The 22,604-nt window shown below is 43.9% G+C and overlaps 1 protein-coding gene across 1 annotated transcript in view; it reads left to right on the top strand.

The window, feature by feature from the left end:
* The window catches only part of abcb6b (ATP binding cassette subfamily B member 6 (LAN blood group) b), a 38,621-nt gene extending 17,004 nt beyond the window's left edge, over positions 1–21,617 (top strand). The window contains exons 13-19 of the mRNA XM_078282313.1: positions 597–682; positions 867–924; positions 4,107–4,211; positions 13,135–13,309; positions 13,477–13,589; positions 14,277–14,371; positions 21,545–21,617. Coding sequence (XP_078138439.1) covers positions 597–682; positions 867–924; positions 4,107–4,211; positions 13,135–13,309; positions 13,477–13,589; positions 14,277–14,371; positions 21,545–21,617 — 705 coding nt within the window. The remainder of the gene's footprint in view (positions 1–596; positions 683–866; positions 925–4,106; positions 4,212–13,134; positions 13,310–13,476; positions 13,590–14,276; positions 14,372–21,544) is intronic.
* Positions 21,618–22,604: the final 987 nt, after the last annotated feature.

Raw genomic sequence — 22,604 nt, 5'->3', positions numbered from 1 at the left:
TTTAATGTTCTGCTGCTCTCAGTTTCTGTTTGCATGTAAACTGAATTAAAAACTGAATTAACCCTTCAGCTGTAAAAGGCCTGGCTCTTTATTCCTGCTTGGAAATAAAAAAAAAACAACTCCTCACTCACAGTCAAAAGTCAATGGATTAGAAGGTCAACGAGTGTTTGTGTGTGAGTGACTTTGTGTGTGTGTGTGTGTGTGTGTATTTGTGTGCATTTTTGTACCGAAACATTAACGGAGTGTGTGTGTATGTGTGTGTGTCTGTGGGAAAAGGCTCAGGCCCTTGATATGGTAAACAGCCACATGAATACAGACAAAGGCATCAGTCCACCTTAAAAACACAGCGCTCCTTTTATTTGGCTTGGGAAGCTGCAGGCGCTGGGAGTCAGAGAGGGGGAGGGAGGGGGGGAGATGAGGAGGAGAGGAGGGAGGAAAGGAAGCGAGGGAAGGAGGGATTGCAGCAACTGATAATGTAATAACTTGTCAAAATGTAATAAAACATCAATAAATGGGTTGAAAATTCAAATCAATTACCGTCTGTAAAACTGTAAAATTCTTATATTTCACCTTCTGTCCCCCCCCCCCCCCACCAGGTCCAGGATGTGGATGAGGCTCAGGACTTGGTTCTGTCTGCAGGTCAGGTGGAGTTTGACAGTGTCGGCTTCAGTTACATCTCTGGGTTCGTACACAAAATAAACTTATCTGAACATGACCGTCTGTCCTCATGTCTGAGGATTGGTGTTCATATTAGGATTTTTTTTTGTGAGTCAATACACCAGAAAAACAATATTAACCAATTTCACATTATTTCAACGCTATTTGACTGTTCAACTGACTGCCTGTTGTCTGCCTGTTGTCTGCAGCACTGAGGTTCTCAGAGATGTGACCTTCACAGTGGAGGCGGGACAGACGCTCGCTCTGGTACGTTTCACTGTTCAGACTGTTCACTCTGTTCGCTATGTTCAGACTGTTCACTATGTTCAGTCTGTTCAGTCTGTTCACTATGTTCAGTCTGTTCACTATGTTCAGTCTGTTCACTCTGTTCGCTATGTTCAGACTGTTCACTATGTTCAGTCTATTCAGTCTGTTCACTATCTTCAGACTGTTCGCTATGTTCAGACTGTTCACTATGTTCAGACTTCAGTCTGTTCACTCTGTTCAATATGTTCAGAGTGTTCACTATGTTCAGACTGTTCACTATGTTCAGTCTATTCAGTCTGTTCACTATCTTCAGACTGTTCGCTATGTTCAGACTGTTCACTATGTTCAGACTTCAGTCTGTTCACTCTGTTCAATATGTTCAGAGTGTTCACTATGTTCAGACTGTTCACTATGTTCAGACTGTTCACTCTGTTCAGTCTGTTCACTCTGTTCAGTCTGTTCACTCTGTTCAGACTGTTCACTCTGTTCAGTCTGTTCACTCTGTTCAGACTGTTCACTCTGTTCAGTCTGTTCACTATGTTCAGACTGTTCACTCTGTTCAGTCTGTTCACTATGTTCACTCTGTTCACTCTGTTCAGTCTGTTCAATCTGTTCACTATGTTCAGTCTGTTCACTATGTTCAGTCTGTTCACTCTGTTCAGTCTGTTCACTATGTTCAGTCTGTTCACTATGTTCAGTCTGTTCACTCTGTTCAGTCTGTTCACTATGTTCAGTCTATTCAGTCTGTTCACTATGTTCAGACTGTTCACTCTGTTCAGTCTGTTCGCTATGTTCAGACTGTTCATTATGTTCAGTCTATTCAGTCTGTTCACTATGTTCACTATGTTCGGTCTATTCAGTCTGTTCACTATGTTCAGACTGTTCACTCTGTTCAGTCTGTTCACTATGTTCAGACTGTTCACTATGTTCAGTCTATTCAGTCTGTTCACTATGTTCACTATGTTCAGTCTATTCAGTCTGTTCACTATGTTCAGTCTATTCAGTCTGTTCACTATGTTCACTATGTTCAGTCTATTCAGACTGTTCACTCTGTTCAGTCTATTCAGACTGTTCACTCTGTTCAGTCTGTTCACTCTGTTCAGTCTATTCAGTCTGTTCACTATCTTCAGACTTCACTATGTTCAGTCTATTCAGTCTGTTCACTATCTTCAGACTGTTCACTCTGTTCAGTCTGTTCACTATGTTCAGACTGTTCACTATGTTCAGTCTATTCAGTCTGTTCACTATCTTCAGACTGTTCACTCTGTTCACTCTGTTCAGACTGTTCACTATGTTCAGTCTATTCAGTCTGTTCACTATCTTCAGACTGTTCACTCTGTTCACTCTGTTCACTATGTTCAGACTGTTCACTATGTTCAGTCTATTCAGTCTGTTCACTATCTTCAGACTGTTCACTCTGTTCACTATGTTCAGTCTATTCAGTCTGTTCACTATGTTCAGTCTATTCAGTCTGTTCACTATGTTCAGTCTGTTCACTATGTTCAGTCTATTCAGTCTGTTCACTATGTTCAGTCTATTCAGTCTGTTCACTATGTTCAGACTGTTCACTATGTTCAGTCTATTCAGTCTGTTTACTATGTTCAGTCTATTCAGTCTGTTCACTATCTTCAGACTGTTCACTCTGTTCAGTCTATTCAGACTGTTCAGTCTGTTCACTATGTTCAGTCTGTTCACTATGTTCAGTCTGTTCACTATTTTCAGTCTGTTCAGTCTGTTCACTCTGTTCACTATGTTCAGTCTGTTCAGTCTGTTCACTCTGTTCACTATGTTCAGACTGTTCAGTCTGTTCACTCTGTTCACTATGTTCAGTCTGTTCAGTCTGTTCACTCTGTTCACTATGTTCAGACTGTTCAGTCTGTTCACTCTGTTCACTATGTTCAGTCTGTTCAGTCTGTTCACTCTGTTCACTATCTTCAGACTGTTCACTCTGTTCAGTCTGTTCACTATGTTCAGACTGTTCACTATGTTCAGTCTATTCAGTCTGTTCACTATGTTCACTATGTTCAGTCTATTCAGTCTGTTCACTATCTTCAGACTGTTCACTCTGTTCAGTCTATTCAGACTGTTCAGTCTGTTCACTATGTTCAGTCTGTTCACTATGTTCAGTCTGTTCACTATTTTCAGTCTGTTCAGTCTGTTCACTCTGTTCACTATGTTCAGTCTGTTCACTATGTTCAGTCTGTTCAGTCTGTTCACTCTGTTCACTATGTTCAGACTGTTCAGTCTGTTCACTCTGTTCACTATGTTCAGTCTGTTCAGTCTGTTCACTCTGTTCACTATGTTCAGACTGTTCACTATGTTCAGTCTGTTCAGTCTGTTCACTCTGTTCACTATGTTCAGACTGTTGAGTCTGTTCACTCTGTTCACTATGTTCAGTCTGTTCAGTCTGTTCACTCTGTTCACTATGTTCAGTCTGTTCAGTCTGTTCAGTCTGTTCACTCTGTTCAGTCTGTTCACTATGTTCAGTCTGTTCAGTCTGTTCACTCTGTTCACTATGTTCAGACTGTTCAGTCTGTTCACTCTGTTCACTATGTTCAGACTGTTCAGACCTGCAGCACAGAAAACAGAAAACACAGAACACAGAACACAGAGAACCGGAGGCCGACGGTTTGATTCCCAGCAGGAACACACAGTGAGGACGGAGCTGCAGGACATTAAAGGATAATTCAGGTTATTTTCAGCCTGGGTCTTGTTTTGTTTTCCTCGTGTCGTGTTACAATTTTTGGACTTCACATTTTGCTATGCAAGAACACAAGAAATGTCTCTTGCGTTGCCTGTTGCGTTGCTGCATGTGTTGCTGATGTAGAGTCTGTCACTGGCCTTACAGGGGGCGCTGCTGTCCAACACACACACACACACACTCACACACACACACACACACACACACACACACACACACACACACACACACACACACTCACAGGGCCAGCTGTTATCTCCAACAGTTGAATCCAAAAAGTGACTAAAACACATCCAACAGTGAAGCAAGTGACGAAATTTTGAACACAATGAACATAAAGCCAGGCTGAAAATGAATGATCCTTTAAGTTCACTGTCAGAGAAAAAGGTAAAGAGGAGAGGGGAAGGACTCTTTTCTTCTGAGAGTGTAACCGCAGTGTGTGTGTGTGTGTGTGTGTGTGTGTGTGTGTGTGTGTGTGCAGGTGGGTCCGTCTGGTTCGGGGAAAAGCTCCATCCTGCGTCTGCTGTTCAGGTTCTACGACCCACAGAGCGGCTGCATCCGCATCGACGGACAGGACATCCGCAAGGTGCACACACACACACACACATACACACACACACACACACACACACACACACACACACACACACATACACACATACACACACACACACAGCTGAGTGTGTGTGCTCCAGTCAACACTGTGAATAAATCATAGTAAAAGGTTCGTGAATAATGCAGCCACGAGTCCAGACGCCAGATGTGTGTGTGCGTGTGTGTATGTGTGTGTATGTGTGTGTGTGTGTGTGTGTGTGTGTGTCTGTGTGGACATAGATAGCCCATTTATTGCAGTTGTTGTCCAAGTAATTCTTTTGTGTTTGTGATTTACCAAAAGTCTATAAAAACCAAACAACATGAGCTGCTTACGAGGTGTACACACACACTCACACACACACACACACACACACACACACACACACCTGTTTTATGACAAACAGGCCTGTTGTTGTTCAGATGAAGAGGCTGGTGATGATTATGAAGACTCTGGTTTATAATTACACTGCAGGATAACAGTTTAATTAACACACACACTCACACACACTCACACACACACACACACACACATTCACGCACACACACACACACACACACACACGTTCCTGTCTTTAATTAGAATCAGACTGTTTATTTTTAGTCTAGGCTTTATCGAGCCTGAGGAAGGACTCGTTGTGTTACATTGGGTGGCGTTTCCCTTTAATCGCTCCGTCACTCTGCTCTCTGACAGGGAAGCGATTCACCAAGCGACCAATTCACCTCCATTCATTGTCTATGAGAAGCAGTTGGTCACTGCGCACTGCATGTTGGGATAGCTGGAGATGTGAACCAGGAGTTTGCATCTCCAGCTGCATGGAGAAACTGAACCTGACGGTGCTGACAGGTTCTGTCCTGACAAAACACCAAGCGGACACACTGAGCCGATGACATTAACCTTATTTCACAATCATTATTATTATTATTATTATTATTAAACAATCCTGTGCTGGGATAAATGTAAACAGTTACATAACAATAGGCTAGATTAAAATTCGACTCACTGTAGAAATTTCCTTGGTACAAGCTGGGAATTGAACTCCGGTCTCCGTCACTGAAGTGAAACTCATCGGCCGTCCAGCAGCGACCACGACACCCTGCCTGTCACTGAGACTCTGCTGCCTGTTTATAGTCGTGTCTCCTTCATGGAACCGTTTCCTGCTGGGAAAACAGAGTTTTAAAGGTCCATCTGGTGTAAAGCAGGACTCCCTCTCCTCTGTGATGATAAAGGAGTTGGATGTGTATCTAAACATGGTGAAAGTATCAAAACTAAATCCACACAATCCATATTAGAAAAGCGAGCCTCTAAACGAGCCGTTTGGACTTCCGTAACTTTGCGGCGTCACAAAGGTTCGCTCATTATCATTTCTGTAAGAAATAATAGACTAACAAAGTGTTTTTTTCAAAGCGGTCGAGCGGTCGTCATCGTTTATTACCGGAGAGTTTTCCCTACCTGTAGCCGCCGGGCCGCGGCGTCTCACGTTTCGCTCTCGAAACGGTTAGCCGATCGGAACGGAGGGTCGTGAATATTAATGAGCCTTAAAGACACGGAGACAGAAACGGCCTGTTCTTGGTAAGGCTCGGAGAGACAGCTTTGAATGGACAGAAAGACACAAAATAAAACTCTGGAAAGTGGAGAATATGGAGCTTTAAATTAGGTGGCAACACCCTTTAATAGCTACTATTATGCCTGACAAGAGCTGTGTGTTATTTGTGATGGAGAAGAAGAATGCAGGTCAAAAGGAGGACTAGTTTGATCTAATAAAGTGTTAAAATTGGTGGTAATTCCCTTTAATCGCTCCTTCATATCTGAGCAGAGTGGAGTGTTTGTGAATCAGAGCAGGAATGCAGGTCAGAAAGAGATAAAGCACATTTCTTCTGTTATAAGAGGAGAGAGTAAAGACTGGTTTTATCACATAAATCCTTATAATGGGTGTTCAGTCACTTTAGTAGAGGTGAGTGTTGGTGATGAATAGAAAGAGGAATTCGGGTCAGAAACTCTCACTTTCCTCCCAGAGAGGAAACCTGGAGCCCATCTGTTCCACATCCTGCCTGTTGTCACTCCATTAAAATCCACCTGCTCTTTATGCTGAACTCTTTAAAATACTTTTGTAATGTGTCACCGTCATCTGAGACGTTATGATGACTGTCGGCATCATGTTTTACACAGTGAAACACTGTTTTCTTAACAAGTCCTTTAATCCACAGAGAATTAGTCACCAGGCTGAGATGATTAGTTTGTGTCCGATGCGGTTTTACTAGCTGCAAAAATCTTTAGCATGTGTTCAAATAAGGAAACCTCACTCAGCGGTGCAGGGTCGTGTCCCGTGAGTCAAGAAAACTCTCAAAAAACAGTTGAGTTGGAATCGAGTGAAATGATCTCACCCAGCTGCCAGATCTTTTCTATTAGTTTAAAGAAAAATAAGCTTTTAAGATTAATACAAGATTAAATGAATCATTAAGATAGATTTTTTGTAGTTGGTGAAATTATAGCTAATATCAAAAGTAGATTGTAGTTTTATTTCTACAAATATTTCTGCTTTGGAGGCAGAAACAATCTGATTGGTTGAGTTAAACCTCAGTGGGCGGAGCCAATCAACCACAGCTTTTCAGAGCGCAAGCTAGCTAACTGGAAAACTTGAACGGCAAAGAAGGAACTTTGGTTTTTCCATTCATTCACTCTCATGACATCATGATGTTGAAGGTCAGCAGCTAGCTAACTAGCTTACCTAGCTAGCTATAGGCTATTATGGCTAGTTTGAACTTGAAGGTCAGCTAGCTAACTAGCTAACCTAGATAACTTAGTATGATAGATTGTATTGTTTCAGTTAGCAGCAGAGCGCTAGGCTTCATAATATTAGCTTCCTCCTCTCTTACCTCTTTTTCACTGAGCTTCAGTCTCAGTGTTGCCAACTCTTTTCCAAGGAAAGTAGCTATTGGCTGTTCAGAAAGTCGCTAGAAGTCTCCAGATGACGTCATACGATAATTTGCATATCAATACCCTACAGTCCCCACTCTCAGCGGAGGGAGGGGGGCTGCGCTGTGCGTTGGAAGCACTGTGATCATCAGACCTCTCTGGATTAGACAAGCAAGTAGAGCAAAGCATCAGCCGCACCAATTTATTTCCAAATGCTTTGGGATTCAACACATTTACACTGTTCCCATTGGTCAGAGAAAGTCGCCAGATTTGTCGCTAGTCGCTTTTGAGAAATAAAGTCGCCAGGGGGTCTGAAAAGTCACTAAATCTAGTGACAAAGTCGCCAAGTTGGCAACACTGTTCAGTCTGATGTTACTCAGACAGAAAAACTGTGGTTCTTTGGCTCCGCCCACTGAGGTTTAACTCAACCAATCAGATTATTTCTGCCTCCAGAGCAGCTCTGTCAGTTTGTAGAACTAAAACTACAATCTGCGTTATGCTAACACGCCTAAACAGCTTCATGCTAGTCATGGATGATGACTGATGCTTTTTTAACATTTATTTACCGGGAAACGATTGTTGAGCGTTCATTCTGTTTTTTAACAGAAGTGTTGTTAAAGAATTTGGGGTCCGTGTTTCTTCTGTGACCCGCCGCCTGCCGCTCTGTTCTCCACATGTGAAGCTGAGTCCACTCACTGAGTAACAGCCTGCTGCTTCAGAAGTTAGTCAGGTTATTCTTATTTATTTTGTCATTTTTAAGCAGATTTTTAATTGAAGAGTTTGGTTCCAAAAGGAGTTCGCAACAGAATTAAAACAAGTTACAGATAGTAAGTTAAAGTGTGAATCCACAAGGGAGGAAGTTCTGATGTTTTGGACACACTATGTTAAGAAATATCTTACATTAAATATCTTAAATTCTAAGAGATTTAATTTTGTAACCGTAGTTTCTTTCTCTTTCTTGCTCTCTCTCTCTCTCTCTCTCTCTCTCTCTCTCTCTCTCTCTCTCTCGTGTGCGAGGGGATTTGGCTTTAAACTTATTTTCCTCTGCTGGTCCTGGTTCAGATGTTTCATTAAAAAACATCAAAAGTCAAAGGTCTGTTTTTGTCCCCCCTCTTTCTCTCTTTTCTCTCTCCATCTGTCTTTCTCTCTCTCTCTCTTTCTAACATTTGGTGTTGGATCTCTCAGTCCGTCTCCATCAGAAACAGATGCTGTTGTGTTTGTCTCAAGTGGAATAAACAATAAAGATCAAATTAATGGAAAGCGAGTGATTACCGGCCAGAGAGCTCTGCAGGAAATGAAACTGGTTGTTGTGGCTGCAGAGGAAAACTGTCATGGAAAAGATTTAGACTTGTGAGACCGGAAGAAATGTGAAGTATACTGATCCAAGAGAGATAAAAACTGAATTTATTTTTGTAGAGAGATTAGAAGAATAGCTGTTCTTTGCCAATGATGATTTGCCTTTGATCTATCATCCATCTATCTATCTATCTATCTATCTATCTATCTATCTATCTATCTATCTATCTATCTCTGCCAATCTCTCTCTCTAACAGCTATAACTCAGTCTCTCTCTCTCTGTTGTCGACTGTTTCAGTAAATATTAATCATTAGCTGTCCGTTAAAGTAAACACGATAAAAAAGCCTGAAAAAGTGACATCAGAGGCAGATGTGCGATTGTTGGCCTTGTGCATGTACTGTATGTCTCTGGTCCAGTGTGGGAGCAGCATGGTCCTGGTTCTGGCAGCATGGTCCTGGTCCTGCAGCAGAGCCGTACCGGGACCAGAGCAGCATGGTCCTGGTTCTGTACTGGGACCAGAGCGGCACGGTCCTGGTCCTGGTCCTGCAGCAGAGCCGTACCGGGACCAGAGCAGACACAACACTCTGCCTGTGGATCAGAAAAACACTGTGAAGGTGCTTCAGTAGAGACGATGCTGGTTATGAATCGACCTGGTTAGACCTGGTTAGACCTGGTTAGACCCGGTTAGACCTGGTTAGACCTGGTTAGACCTGGTTAGACCTGGTTAGACCTGGTTAGATCCTTTCAGGTGAACAAGTTTCTCTTTCTACTTCTGTCTGTTTCTCTCACACAACCCCTCTCTCTCTCTCTCTCTCTCTCTCTCTCTCTCTCTCTCTCTCTCACACACACACACACACACACACTAACACACACACACCATACATTTACATAAATGTTGCATGGCTTAATTCATCCTATACTATATAATGCATGCTGCCCCGGGTCACAGACAAGTTCACATTAAACTGATTTCTCTCTGCCTGTCTCTCTCTCTGCCCATCTGTCTCTCTCTCTCTCTCCCTGTCTGTCTACCTCTCTCTCTGTCTACCTCTCTCTCTCTCTGCCTGTCTCTCTCTATCTCTCTGCCTGTCTCTCTCTCTCTCTCAGACTAACAGAAATATATCTACTTTTACTCATTTATTGGCTGGACCGCACCAGCGGGGCCAGCCCTATAAACGCGAATGTCTGTCACTCACTCACTCACTGACTGACTGAGTGACTGAGTGACTGAGTGACTGACTGAGTGACTGAGTGACTGAGTGACTGACTGAGTGACTGAGTGACTGACTGACTGACTGAGTGACTGACTGACTGACTGACTGACTGACTGACTGAGTGACTGAGTGACTGACTGAGTGACTGACTGACTGACTGACTGACTGAGTGACTGACTGAGTGACTGACTGACTGACTGACTGAGTGACTGAGTGACTGACTGAGTGACTGACTGACTGACTGACTGACTGAGTGACTGACTGAGTGACTGACTGACTGAGTGACTGACTGACTGACTGACTGACTGAGTGACTGACTGAGTGACTGACTGACTGACTGACTGAGTGAGTGATGAAGTTACACCATTGGTCGGCCGTGGCACGCGGCACATCATAGGATCACAGAGCCAGAAATGTAAGTTTCGTTTTCTCCGCCATCTTGTTTCTCCGCTGAGATCGGGAACCCGTTTCTCCCACACAGTAAGCAGGCTGACCAATATCATGCATGTAAGCTGAAGCTAACTGAAGCTAACTGAAGCTAAAGTAGAATCTATACAATTATATCATATCGGCGTTTATTTCGATGCATATGCGCGAGCTCAGTCCACCTGACAGCCCTCTGTTCTGTCGGCGGAGAGAGAGACACAGACAAGCATGGAGGTTTCGGTGTGCCGAGGGCCGACGCTTCCCGGAGTTTCCCGGGGTCACGGTGCCGGCCGGTGCCGATAGCTGGGCGCAGATTTGTTCCCGGTGATCCGGCCGAGATTTCGGCGGGGGTCCCGATGCCGATGCGTCACCGGGTGTCCGGCGAACGGCGTTTTCGGCACCGATGGGTACCAGAGCGACCGGGGCTTGGATCGGGAGGATCGATGCGGGCCGTGGGCGCGGCGGAGAGAGGAGACGGACACGGTCCAGCCATATACTGGTTTTGACCTAGTCTTGTTCCCATTTGTCTTTGTTATTCTCTCTGTAACTCTGTTTTTAATTTGCATCTGGCATCTTTTATTATTGATGGTATTGGTTTTGAATTGCATGCACACTTTAGACAGCATGTTTGATGGATTGTATTTTTCTGTCTTGGTATTGGACAGTCAGAGTGTGTGATGTGAGCGGAGCTGGTAGGAACACAGAGACATCACACACTCTGGAAACCATCATTAAAAGTCATTTCCTTCAGACCACAGGAATGAGGATGCTGTGTGTGTGTGTGTGTGTGTGTGTTCAGTGGCAAGTTTGTAAGTGTATGACTGTGTATGAACATGTGGAGATGAGTGTGTGTATGTGTGTGTTCATTCACTGCCAAGTTTACATCAGTATGAGTATGTGTGTATATAAACCGTTTTGACGAGTGTGTGTGTGTTCAATGCTAAGTTTGCATGTGTGTGTGTGTTGTTGAAGAGTGTGTGTATGTATGTGCATGCATGGATGGAAGTGCATGTGTCAAATTAAAAGTGTTTATGTTATTTTTTATTGTGCATCTTGTGTATGTGTACAAGCATCTGTGTATGTGTATGTGTGTGTGTGTGTGTGTGTGTGTTGGCTGTATAATCTTGTGTGCATGTAAATCTTTAAGTATGTTCACTGTATAATTGTGTGTGTTTTAATCCAGTCTATAACTCTACAGGAGTGTTGACAGTCTAACTGTGACTGGTCCTCCATTCAACTAAAAAACAAATAAAAAACGAGAAGTTCTCATCAGTCCTCTCTGGAGAGGAAGTTTCTGGTTCATGACTTCTGCCCAGGAATCTGAGTGTGATTCCAGAAGACCGAATGTCATGCGAGGCTCAAATCATGCAGTGACCACAACCCCGTCCTGCAGGTCCGCACTCTGCAGCGTCCGCCAAACACGTCAAATCCCTCTTCCTCACCGGGACTAAATCAGATAAAACAGACATTTCCCCGCTTCGTCTTTCAGATGAGTTTACTGAGGTATTTCTCAAGGAAGAGAAAGGCAGGAGACAAGAAGGAGGAGGAGGAGGAGGAGAGGTGAAGCTGGACAAGAACTAGTAAGCTATGGTTGAGTAAAGTTAACTAAAGGCGATTTATATTCTGCTTCCTCAGTCTGGAGAGCCAAAGTTTGTCAGAATAGACTCACATCAGCAGCTCCATATTCTCTCTGTCCAGAGTTTTATTTTGTGTCTTTCTGTCCATTCAGAGCTGTGTGTGTGGTGTCATGAACCAAAAACACTCTCAATCCATTTCTCCACGTTCATTTTCCAGCATCTCTCTGAGCCTTACCAAGAACAGGCCGTTTCTGTCTCCGTGTCTTTAAGGCTCATTAATATTAACGACCCCTCCGTTCCGATCGGCTAACCGTTTCGAGAGTGAAACGTGAGACGCCGCGGCCCGGCGGCTACAGGTAGGGAAAACTCTCCGGTAATAAACGACGACGACCGCTCGACCGCTTTGAAAAAAACACTTTGTTAGTCTGTTATTTCTTACAGAAATGATAATGAGCGAACCTTTGTGACGCCACAAAGTTACGGAAGTCCAAACGGCTCGTTTAGAGGCTCGCTTTTCTAATATGGATTGTGTGGATTTAGTTTTGATACTTTCACCATGTTTAGATACACATCCAACTCCTTTATCATCACAGAGGAGAGGGAGTCCTGTTTACACCAGATGGGACATTTAAAACCTATAGTAGGTAGAGTCAGACAGCGGTAGGACAAGGGGAATGAGATGGAAGGATGAGAGCAAAGAGGGAGAGAGGAGATAGGTGAGGAACAGAGGAGCAAGAGAGAGGAGATGAGGGTTGTTTTATAAAACTGTTCTTCCTTGGGAAGAAGCCTCTGGCCCTTTTATTTTATTTTGGTCTTTTAATTGGTTTTAAATTGAATTCCAGGAGGCATCAGAAAGTACTTAACAAGTCTTAAGTTTGGCTTTCTGAGACCTGCAGCCGCCCTGAACCTCAGACCCAGCAGGTTCATGTTCTGCTCCTCCTTCTCCTTCAGTTCAGTTGGTTTGTCCAGCTAAGAACAATGACCTTTGACCTCTGGTGGCACCAAATAACAGCAGCGAGAGTCTCAGTCCTGAAGTCTGGACTGAGGCTCATATTCAGCTGTTCCTTCATGTGTTCTAAACTGGTGTGAACACCACAGAAGAAGAGACAGACGAGTCCATCGTGTTAGATAAAGTTACAGGAAGTCTAGTCTCTAACCTGCAGGATGGTTCAGACTGTGTCCAATCAACAAGCTGCTTCTGAGTCATGTGACCTTTGTTTACAAGTCCTGGTTGGCTTGTGATTGGTCAGTTTGAACCTGAAAGAACCAAATACAGAAATACAACAAAGTCGACTTTTCCTCTCTTGTTCAGACTGAAGGAAATTAACTGGGGGATCGCAGCCGAAATCAGCTGTTCACGTCAGTCAAGCAATACAAACTCTCTGTCTCTCTCTCTCTCTCTCTCCCTCTCTCTCTCTCTCCCTCTCTCTCTCTCTGTCTCTCTCTCCCTCTCTCTCTCTCTCTCTCTCTCTCTCTCTCTCTCTCAGGTGCGTCAGTCGTCTCTCAGGTCGTATATCGGAGTGGTTCCTCAGGACACGGTTCTCTTCAACGACACCGTCGGCAACAACATCCGCTACGGCTGCGTCGCCGCTAGCAACCAGGAGGTGGAGACGGCCGCCATGGCTGCCGACATACACACCAAGATACTGGAGCTGCCTCAGGGTGTGTGAGGATGATGATGATGATGATGATGATGATGATGATGATGATGATGATGATGATGATGCATTGGTTAGTGGTTAGAGAAGCGGGTCAGGAAAGTCACCAGTTTGAATCCCCAGACCTGATGATGATGATGATGATGATGATGATGCTGTTCTGTCTCCCAGGTTATGAGACGGAGGTGGGGGAGCGAGGGCTGAAGCTGAGCGGGGGGGAGAAGCAGAGAGTGGCGATCGCCCGAACGATCCTGAAAGACCCTCGCATCATCCTGCTGGACGAGGTCAGGGCGCTCCGGGTGATGTCACTGACGTCATTCCCATAAACCCTTGGGTTGACTTTCCCCGTTAGCAATCTGAAAAGCATGTGGCTGTGATTTTGAGATATGTTGCAGGAAGCATCAAAACATCTCACTTGGTGTAACTTCAGAAAAATCCATTCAGTATTATTTACATGAACGACAAAATTAGTTACTGAACTACACTACCCAGCATGCTTTTAGCTAGCTGGAATGTTCCATCTCCTGCAGAGGGAACAAGCTCCGGTAGCTAGCTAGCTAGCTGCAGCTTCACAGCTCCAGAGACAACATGTGTTCAGATCCTCATGAGGCTGAACTCAGACTTTAGTGGATCCAGACTGAATCTGAACAGCTGAAAACCTGCTGAGACGGTCTGCTGCTGCTGGAGGATCAGCTGCTTCATGTTGGAGTTCTGCATCCAGACAAAGTCTGTTCTGGAAGTTTCTACAGCTAACATAACAAAACGTGCAAATCGTCTAAAAGCTTCCGCTGCATAGAGAGAGAGGAGAATATCAGCTCCATTCATTGCTTTGTTTAGTTGCACAAGACAGAATACTTTGTGGTCGATGGAAAATCACGATAGGCAGTTAGTCGACCACAGGAGGCTTCAGCATTATTACACAGGAAGTGTCACTCAGCAGCAGTAACCACCTGGCTGTGTTCCCCCACCAGGCCACCTCCTCCCTGGACACCCAGACTGAGAGGAACATCCAGGCTTCACTGGCCAAAGTCTGTAGCAACAGGACCACTATAGTGGTCGCACACAGGTAATGTTACTACTACAGTATATATATATATATATATATATATATATATAGTAATAAAGATGTACTGACTACAGCCCGCACCAACAGGAAGACTACAGTGGTAGCACACAGGTGATAAATGACCTTTTTACTCTCATACACACAGAAACAAGGCGACAGTAAACATGTCTTCTCCTCTGGACCAATCAGGAACAAACATGTCTCCTTGTTTTGAGCTGTAGTTTCCTCTTGGGCCAATCAGAGTCAGTTTGATGCTGGATGCAGCAGTGAGATGCATCTTTCCCCCCAAGTTCTGTCAAACTCAGAGCAGTGGTGTGAGATCAGAGGCTGACCAGTGTCATTTTGAAAATGTGAGAACTCAGTGGTGAGATGCATCACTCCAGTCCAACAAGCAAAAAAATGTTGGAGCTCTTTGGTCATCAGTGTATTTTTTAAAATGGCAGAACGGAGCAACGAGACGCATCATTCCTTTACGTTTCATGAAAATCAAATCAGCGGTGTCTGAGATATTGTGCGTTACGTACAGACAAGTATAGTACAGAGGTATCGCACACCAAAAAATCTTTTTGTAGAGAGGTGCTGATCACTGCTGGTAAAACAGGAGAAAACAGAAGAAAAAGTGTCGCACACTCCAGCTCCATAGAAAATACTCTTTAACTGATGAAGTTTCGGCCTTCTAGATCAGGAGTGACAGACGTACAGACAAGTAAACAAACATTACAGCGCCCCCCTTAGGCCGATCAGTGTCATTTTGAAATTGCCGCAACAGAGCAATGATGCAATAATTTCCCAGAAGTTTTGTCAAAATCTGATCAGCTGTGTGCGACACATTGTGTGTGATGGAGGCAAGAACTGAGTTTAGTTTTTTAGTTTATTTATATAGTATATTTCCTACACAGGGAAACTCAATGTGCTTCACATAAAAGCAAAAGTTAAAGGTCCATATTCTCCACTGTGAGTTTTATTTAGTGTCTTTCTGTCCATTCAAAGCTGTGTGTGTGGTGTCATGAACCAAAAACACTCTCAATCCATTTCTCCACGTTCATTTTCCAGCATCTCTCTGAGCCTTACCAAGAACAGGCTGTTTCTGTCGCCGTGTCTTTAAGGCTCATTAATATTAACGACCCTCCGTTCCGATCGGCTAACCGTTTCGAGAGTGAAACGTGAGACGCCGCGGCCCGGCGGCTACAGGTAGGGAAAACTCTCCGGTAATAAACGATGACGACCGCTCGACCGCTTTGAAAAAAACACTTTGTTAGTCTATTATTTCTTACAGAAATGATAATGAGCGAACCTTTGTGACGCCACAAAGTTACGGAAGTCCAAACGGCTCGTTTAGAGGCTCGCTTTTCTAATATGGATTGTGTGGATTTAGTTTTGATACTTTCACCATGTTTAGATACACATCCAACTCCTTTATCATCACAGAGGAGAGGGAGTCCTGCTTTATGTGATATGGGACCTTTAAACAGAGGAAAATGGTACAAGTAGTACAAATACACATATACATTTACACATCGGAAAAAAAAAGCAACTTTGATGGTGGTGTAGATCTCCACACTTGAACTGCTGAACTAGTGCTGGCTACTGTCTGTCACTACAGGATTACAACAGTGATGTTATACAGGAACTGAAAAAACAAATCTCCAAATGTGAGTGAAGGAGATGAGAGAGGAGAAAAAAGAGAGGCAGGAAAAGCAGGATGAGATTACAGCCGACACAAAGAGAGGGATGGAGAGATTAACGAAGGGAAAGCTGATTGGAGAATATGAGATGAAGGCGAGACGGACAGATCGACAAAAGAGGAGAAAATAAAGAAACAGATGTCTGATTATGTGAAGAGACTGTCGGTCCACCTGTCATCTGGTGGAAGCTCTAATGCAGATTTAGATGATGATCCCATTAAAATACATGAGAAGACGCAGCCTGTTTCCATCACTATGTTCTCTATCTTCACTGAATGTGCTTCATAGGGAACGTCACTAGATCGCATTTTCTGTCCCATGAATAACGTTATATTTACCGTAATATTTTTTGTTTTATGGGGAATATTACTCCGTAATTTTCTACTCCATTGGTGAGATTACAAGATCATATTTTATGAGGAAAGTTACTAATCATATTTTCGCTTCCATGAGGAACGTTACTAGATCATATCAACTAGAACACCAGCTAGTATGTTCAGATTTTGTCCGTTTATCTGAACGTCTGTATTATGTGTTCAGTGCGGACCGTCCCAGAGGGAATCGAACCCGTAACCCTGACAGTGTTAGAGCAGGGTCATCCAGGTTTATCAGTCTGGTCTTTTCTCTCTCTCTCTCTCTCTTTGTCTCTCCATCTATCAATGCTGTGGCATGGTAGATAAGACCAAGTATTGATCAGTCGTCCTTGAACACAATGATTCACCTCTCTCTCTCTCTCGCTCTCTCTCTCTCTCAATTGAATTTAAATTCCTGAAGCTTCACTGGCATCATAAAGCTTAGTTTATACCTGACACAGTCGCTAGGTCACGAGGTTCAAATGACGCAGTCGCAAACCTGGCGACAGACCCGTGCGAGGTCGCTTCGCTTGGTCACACACCTCCCAGATTTTATAACTTGAGCTGCACGAGTGTCGAGTGTCAGGGTATTTTCTCTCTACCGCCCCCTGTCTTTGTGGAGAATACTGCAACAGAGAATGCGGCAAGTAGCCTATAAATGCCTTTGTGCCTGTTGAAGTGTGCGCGCCATCCGCGAAAGAACCCGGGCGAAAGTATAACCAAGACTTAAAGGGTAACTTCGGTATTTTTCAACCTGGACGCTATTTTCCCATCTGTTTGTGTCTAAGTGACTAAAGGGGACAACAATTTTTGAAGTTGGTCCAGTATTGAGCGAGATCGCTTCAGCCGGCAGCCGTGAAACGAGCTGCGATGTAATCCGACGGGGCAAATCTCACCGTCAATGTACGTCCACTAAAAGTTCTTGTTTCTGCCACTGACAGGCTCAGATTGTTATTATAAGTGTCTGTCTGTTTTTCTTTACCTTTCGCTTGATCCGGTCTGTGTGTAACTTCCTGCAACAACTCAACTCTCGCGAGACTTGAGCGAGACTTGGTTACACACAGACCGGATCAAGCGAAAGGTAAAGAAAAACGTTTCATTTCTCTGTAGGGTCCTTTCCATAATGTTGTCAGACACTTATAATAACAATCTGAGCCTGTCAGTAAAACAAGAACTTTTAGTGGACGTACATTGACGGTGAGATTTGCCCCGTCGGATTACACTGCAGCTCGTTTCGCGGCTGCCGGCTGAAGCGATCTCGCTCAATACTGGACCAACTTCAAAAACTGTTGTCCCCTTTAGTCACTTAGACACAAAAAGATGGGAAAATAGGGTCCAGGTTGAAAAATACCGAAGTTACCCTTTAACATTGTTCTTTTGTTGCTTTCGCATCAGTATGACATCCAACATGTCAGCCTGGACCGGGCCACACAGAACCTGACTGGATAGATCGCTCCTTCCACTGTTTGTCATGGTAATTTGTCTAGTTCAGCATAAAATGGCGATTATGTAATTTTAAGTGTTAGTTGCTATGGCGACAACACAAGTCTGGACATTAAGGTGTAAAGTCTGTCCCACTGTGAGAACTGAGCAGATGAGTCTGTTAGCAAACTGTCAGAACTCAACTGGAAGCTAACGTTAGCGACGAGGCTAACGTAGCTTCATCACAGACTGTACTTCTCTCTCTAGCTCTTCTAGTCAACATTAGCATGTTAGCAATCCATGGCAGCAAGGAGACAGAGAAGCTGCTTTGGTTCTTGCTGTAAAACCTCTCAGCTCAGTGACTTGCTGTGAGTCTCTTTATACAGAAGCTAGTCCAACGGGTCACAGCAAGATGGCCGCCGCTCCGACCGTCCAGGAACGTTGATTTGAATGAGAATGGCCGTTCTATCTGTTCTAGTTCTGTGGGACAGGAGTTCTCGAATTTGTCAAAAGTCAAAAACCTAAAATTAAGACCGTGTCCACAGGAACCAAATCTGACATGATTTTTTTAGTTTTTTTTACTGTAACCCCATGTTGTGATGGACTAATGTCTTCGAAGGACTGTTAATCGTCTCTATATGTTGGACTTCCTCTGATTAAATGAACTGGACTGGGGCAAGATGTATTTATAAGGATACAGATGTCTGATAATTCCTCTAGTAGATATTTTATTTAGGTATTCTCTGTCTGTCTGTTGTCTTTCTTGTGTTGTTCTCTCAGTCTGTTTCCCAGATAAAACCTTGTATTGACCTGCAGTCCTTCAATAAGTCTCTTAATCTTTCAATAGCAGCACCATATGGAGTCTGGGCTCAAGATCAGGAATTGATCCGTCTGCCCTTGAACAAAAGGAAAACACACACACACACACACACACAGACACCGATGTCCTTAACAAGGGACAGGTCATGGTTATTGGATTGACAGTGTTTGTTTCCACGGTAGCTGGATGTCCTGATATCTCTCTGGCATGTAAACACCTCACTTAGTTATTTCTGTCCATTAGATTCATGTGAGGTGGTAAACTGTGTCCTGCCAATGAAACAGCCGTTAAACTGAGTTGAGGTGTGTTTACCTTCCGCTGATACCAAGACGCTCGGTATATAAACAGTTTATCCTGAGCAGGACCTGACCTGCCAGCCTGAACACAGTCCGCATGTAAACAGACTCGCTGTGTTTCCTCTGTTTAAACCCTGAATGAAAGCGAAAAAAAAAAAAAGATTCTTGGAAGTTTTCAGTCTCCAGAGCTGGATATTTCTACCTGTGACCCGGGTTTTCTATCAAATATTGAAGGCGGACGTCCAAAGATAGCGTTGCTGACGTTAAAGGAGAAGTAGTGGCTTCACTGCCGCTCACTATCAAGACTTAAAGCCGCGCTCAGGGAGTCTGAGGCGGATCGGCCCTGATCTGCTCCGCTGCTGGACTTCGGCCTTTTGAGTGTTCAAGTGGAGAAACTTGACTCCGCTCTTTGCTTTTACGTGATTTTGTTTTTGCACATTGTTGTACGTTGTTTGTTTACATCTTCTCAGTTTGTCTCGATGCTGCTGTCTCGGTCGGGTCTCCTTTGAAAATGAGATTCTTAATCTCTGAAGGACTAAACTGGTTAAAGACGAACAGCAGAGGTTTCAATATAAGCAGGATGACAGACTTGTTCAGTTATCTTCTCTTGTCTCCAGACTCATCAATTTTACCGGTTTCAACAAGTTTGACTTTTGTTTTCCAGGAGAATGTAACTTGTTTCAGGACAATTTCTTGGTAAAAGTGAAATTGTCTTGGAGAAAGTTTCTTGTTTCCAGATTTTCTTCATTGTTTTATGATGATTTCTTAAAAGAAGATATTGGCATGAATCAAGTGAAATTTATTTAGACAAGAGAACATCACCGGACAGTTTGGCATTTTTTGCAGCGTGGGTTTGTTTCCGTTCATAATGCCACTAGTACAGACAGAGAGTATGCTGTTAGACCCCAGTGACTATGTTGAATTAATTTATTACCGTCAAAAACATTCTTAAAGTCTTCATTTTTAATGTTGACGAGGCAACAATGTTTACATCCGAATCTCAAACGGAGGGGCGGACCGGGTCGATCCAGACTCCCAGGTTTCATCACGGGAGAAAATGGTTAAATTAAGAAATATGATCAGAAATCGACAAACATTTTGACTGTGTGATACAATTAAAGACCCCATGAAACGGCATCTTTACTTCCTGGATTTGATGTATTTCCTGTTGAAACAGGATGTTGGGGGCGGGACATAACGCAGTGAAGGATCATTCAAAAGTCTAAACCAATGGAATATGGGTCAGGGAGAGAAAGGCAATTTCATTTGACTGTCGAACAATCTGATGGTTTGATTGGTTAGAAACTTACATCTACGCCTCCTGGTGCAGCATGAGGTCAAGATACTGAGTTTTCCAGGAAGGAAAATCAATGGGAGTTAATTTAAATGTGAAACAGCAGTCTGCTCTCCAAGTATAACAGACTGGCCAATCAGAATTGAGTATTCAACAAAACCGTGTGATAAATCCTCTTCCGACCGCCGCTGGGTCCTGATCTGATCCGCCTCAGATCGCTGAGCGAGGCTTTAATCAGAGGCCCGACTCATCAGTGATAAATATTTAACTTTAATAATATTCAGACGAGTTCAAACAGAGTTCTCAACCCAGGGCTACCTACTCAGCTGTGTGTGTGTGTGTGTGTGTGAGAGAGAGACAGCATGTCTATGTGTAGGTGTGTGTCCAGTGTGTTTAGGTAGTAGTAACTGAATTGTGTGTTGTGTGTTTTTATCTATTAGTGTGTGTGTGAGTGTGTGTGAGCGAGAGAGAGCATGTGTTGGCGAGCATGTGTGCGTGTGACAGGAGTGACAGAATGTGATTACTTGTGTGTGTGTGTGTGTGTGTGTGTGTGTGTGTGTGTCTGTTTGTGATTACTGAGGAATGACTGTATATTTTGGTTTTATGAGACAGCTGAACATATTTAACATCCTACAGCCCATTCTGACTTCCTCCCATCTCTCCCCCTCTCTCTCTCCCTCCTCCACCTTCATCCCTCTCTTCCTCACCTCTGCTGTGGCCACACTATCTCTATATCTCTCTCTCTCTCCTCCCCTCGTTCTGTCGTTCCACAGCGTTGTAAAGACGTTGGGAGGTCGAACCACTTTGATCCTCCGCTGCCCTCACTGACGCTTTGATGTGTGTGTGTGTGTGTGTGTGTGTGTGTGTGTGTGTGTGTGTGTGCGTGTGTGTGTGTGTGCGTGTTGGAATGTCATCTAGTAATGTGGTCAGACGCCTTACACACACACATGCGTGTGTTTGAGTGATTGGGGATCAATAAACTCTATTGTTCATTTGAAGATCAAGGGGACAATGTGTGTGTGTGTGTGTGTGTGTGTGTGTGTGCGCAGTCCATGCATGCTGTTGTCTTTGTATGTACGGGCTTCTAGGTGACGTAACGCCCCTCTGGCGGCCATCTTGGAGGTCCTCAGCTCTGTGAACAGCTGACTGTGTTTCTGTCGTCTCAACAGAATTGAACAGACGGTTAATTTCTGTCTGTTTCTGACTGAACTGATCATTTCATCACTGATCATCTGATTGATTTAGTGTAGCAGTATCTGGTCAGCTAACATCTCTGTCTTGTTGTTATGTTGTGATGCTGCAGGTTGTCCACCGTCGTCGGAGCAGACCAGATCCTGGTGGTTCACAACGGACAGATAGCAGAGAGAGGAAGGTAAGGAAGGAGAGAGCGAGAGAGAGAGAGAGAGAGAGAGAGAGAGAGATGGGACAGATGGGCGGAGTTACCAGTAAAATGAGAGCAACAAACTTTATATTAAGTCTTCTTCTCTAAAACTGGACTGATTCATCCTTCATTTATTAAATTGTATCAAAAATCAATCATCTTTTCACAATGTTAGCTCATCATACGCAGCATGAAACTGATTCCATTCTGCTCATCAAGGTCTGCTGGAGGTTCATGAGCTGAATGAATGTCAGTCAGTCAGCCAGGTAATGCTTAGTGATGTCTCTTGGTCAGATGACCTCTAGAGGGCGTCTCTGACTAACAGATGACCTCTAGAGGGCGTCTCTGACTAACGGATGACCTCTAGAGGGCGTCTCTGGCTAACGGATGACCTCTAGAGGGCGTCTCTGGCTAACGGATGACCTCTAGAGGGCGTCTCTGACTAACGGATGACCTCTAGAGGGCGTCTCAGACTAACGGATGACCTCTAGAGGGCGTCTCTGACTAACGGATGACCTCTAGAGGGCGTCTCTGACTAACAGATGACCTCTAGAGGGCGTCTCTGACTAACAGATGACCTCTAGAGGGCGTCTCTGACTAACAGATGACCTCTCTCCTGTGGGCTAAACGCCACATTGAGTCCCATACTGAAAATGCCACGTTGGCGAAAAATTATTTTCAATTTAAGCTAGTATGATAACTAGCTAGCAGCACTCTGGCACAGCTAACCTGTGCTGGCTAACGTCAGCTGGATAGTTAGCAGACTTTTGTTCTAACTGCTCAATTTCAATTTCAATTTCAATAGCAGTCTATAGAGTGGTGGTTCTCAACGTGGGGTCTGGGGACCACCAGGGGTCCTTGAGGAGGGTCCAGGAGGTCCCCAGCAAATTGATGAATTGTTAAACTTCATCATTATTTAATTTACAAGAAGTTAACACAGTTAGAGAAAATAGAAGAATGACTGTTCTGATCATAGTTTCTC

Source organism: Centroberyx gerrardi, unplaced genomic scaffold (genome assembly GCF_048128805.1).
Source record: "Centroberyx gerrardi isolate f3 unplaced genomic scaffold, fCenGer3.hap1.cur.20231027 Scaffold_70, whole genome shotgun sequence".
NCBI lineage: Eukaryota > Metazoa > Chordata > Actinopteri > Beryciformes > Berycidae > Centroberyx > Centroberyx gerrardi.
This window is presented reverse-complemented; position numbering and strand designations above follow the sequence as displayed.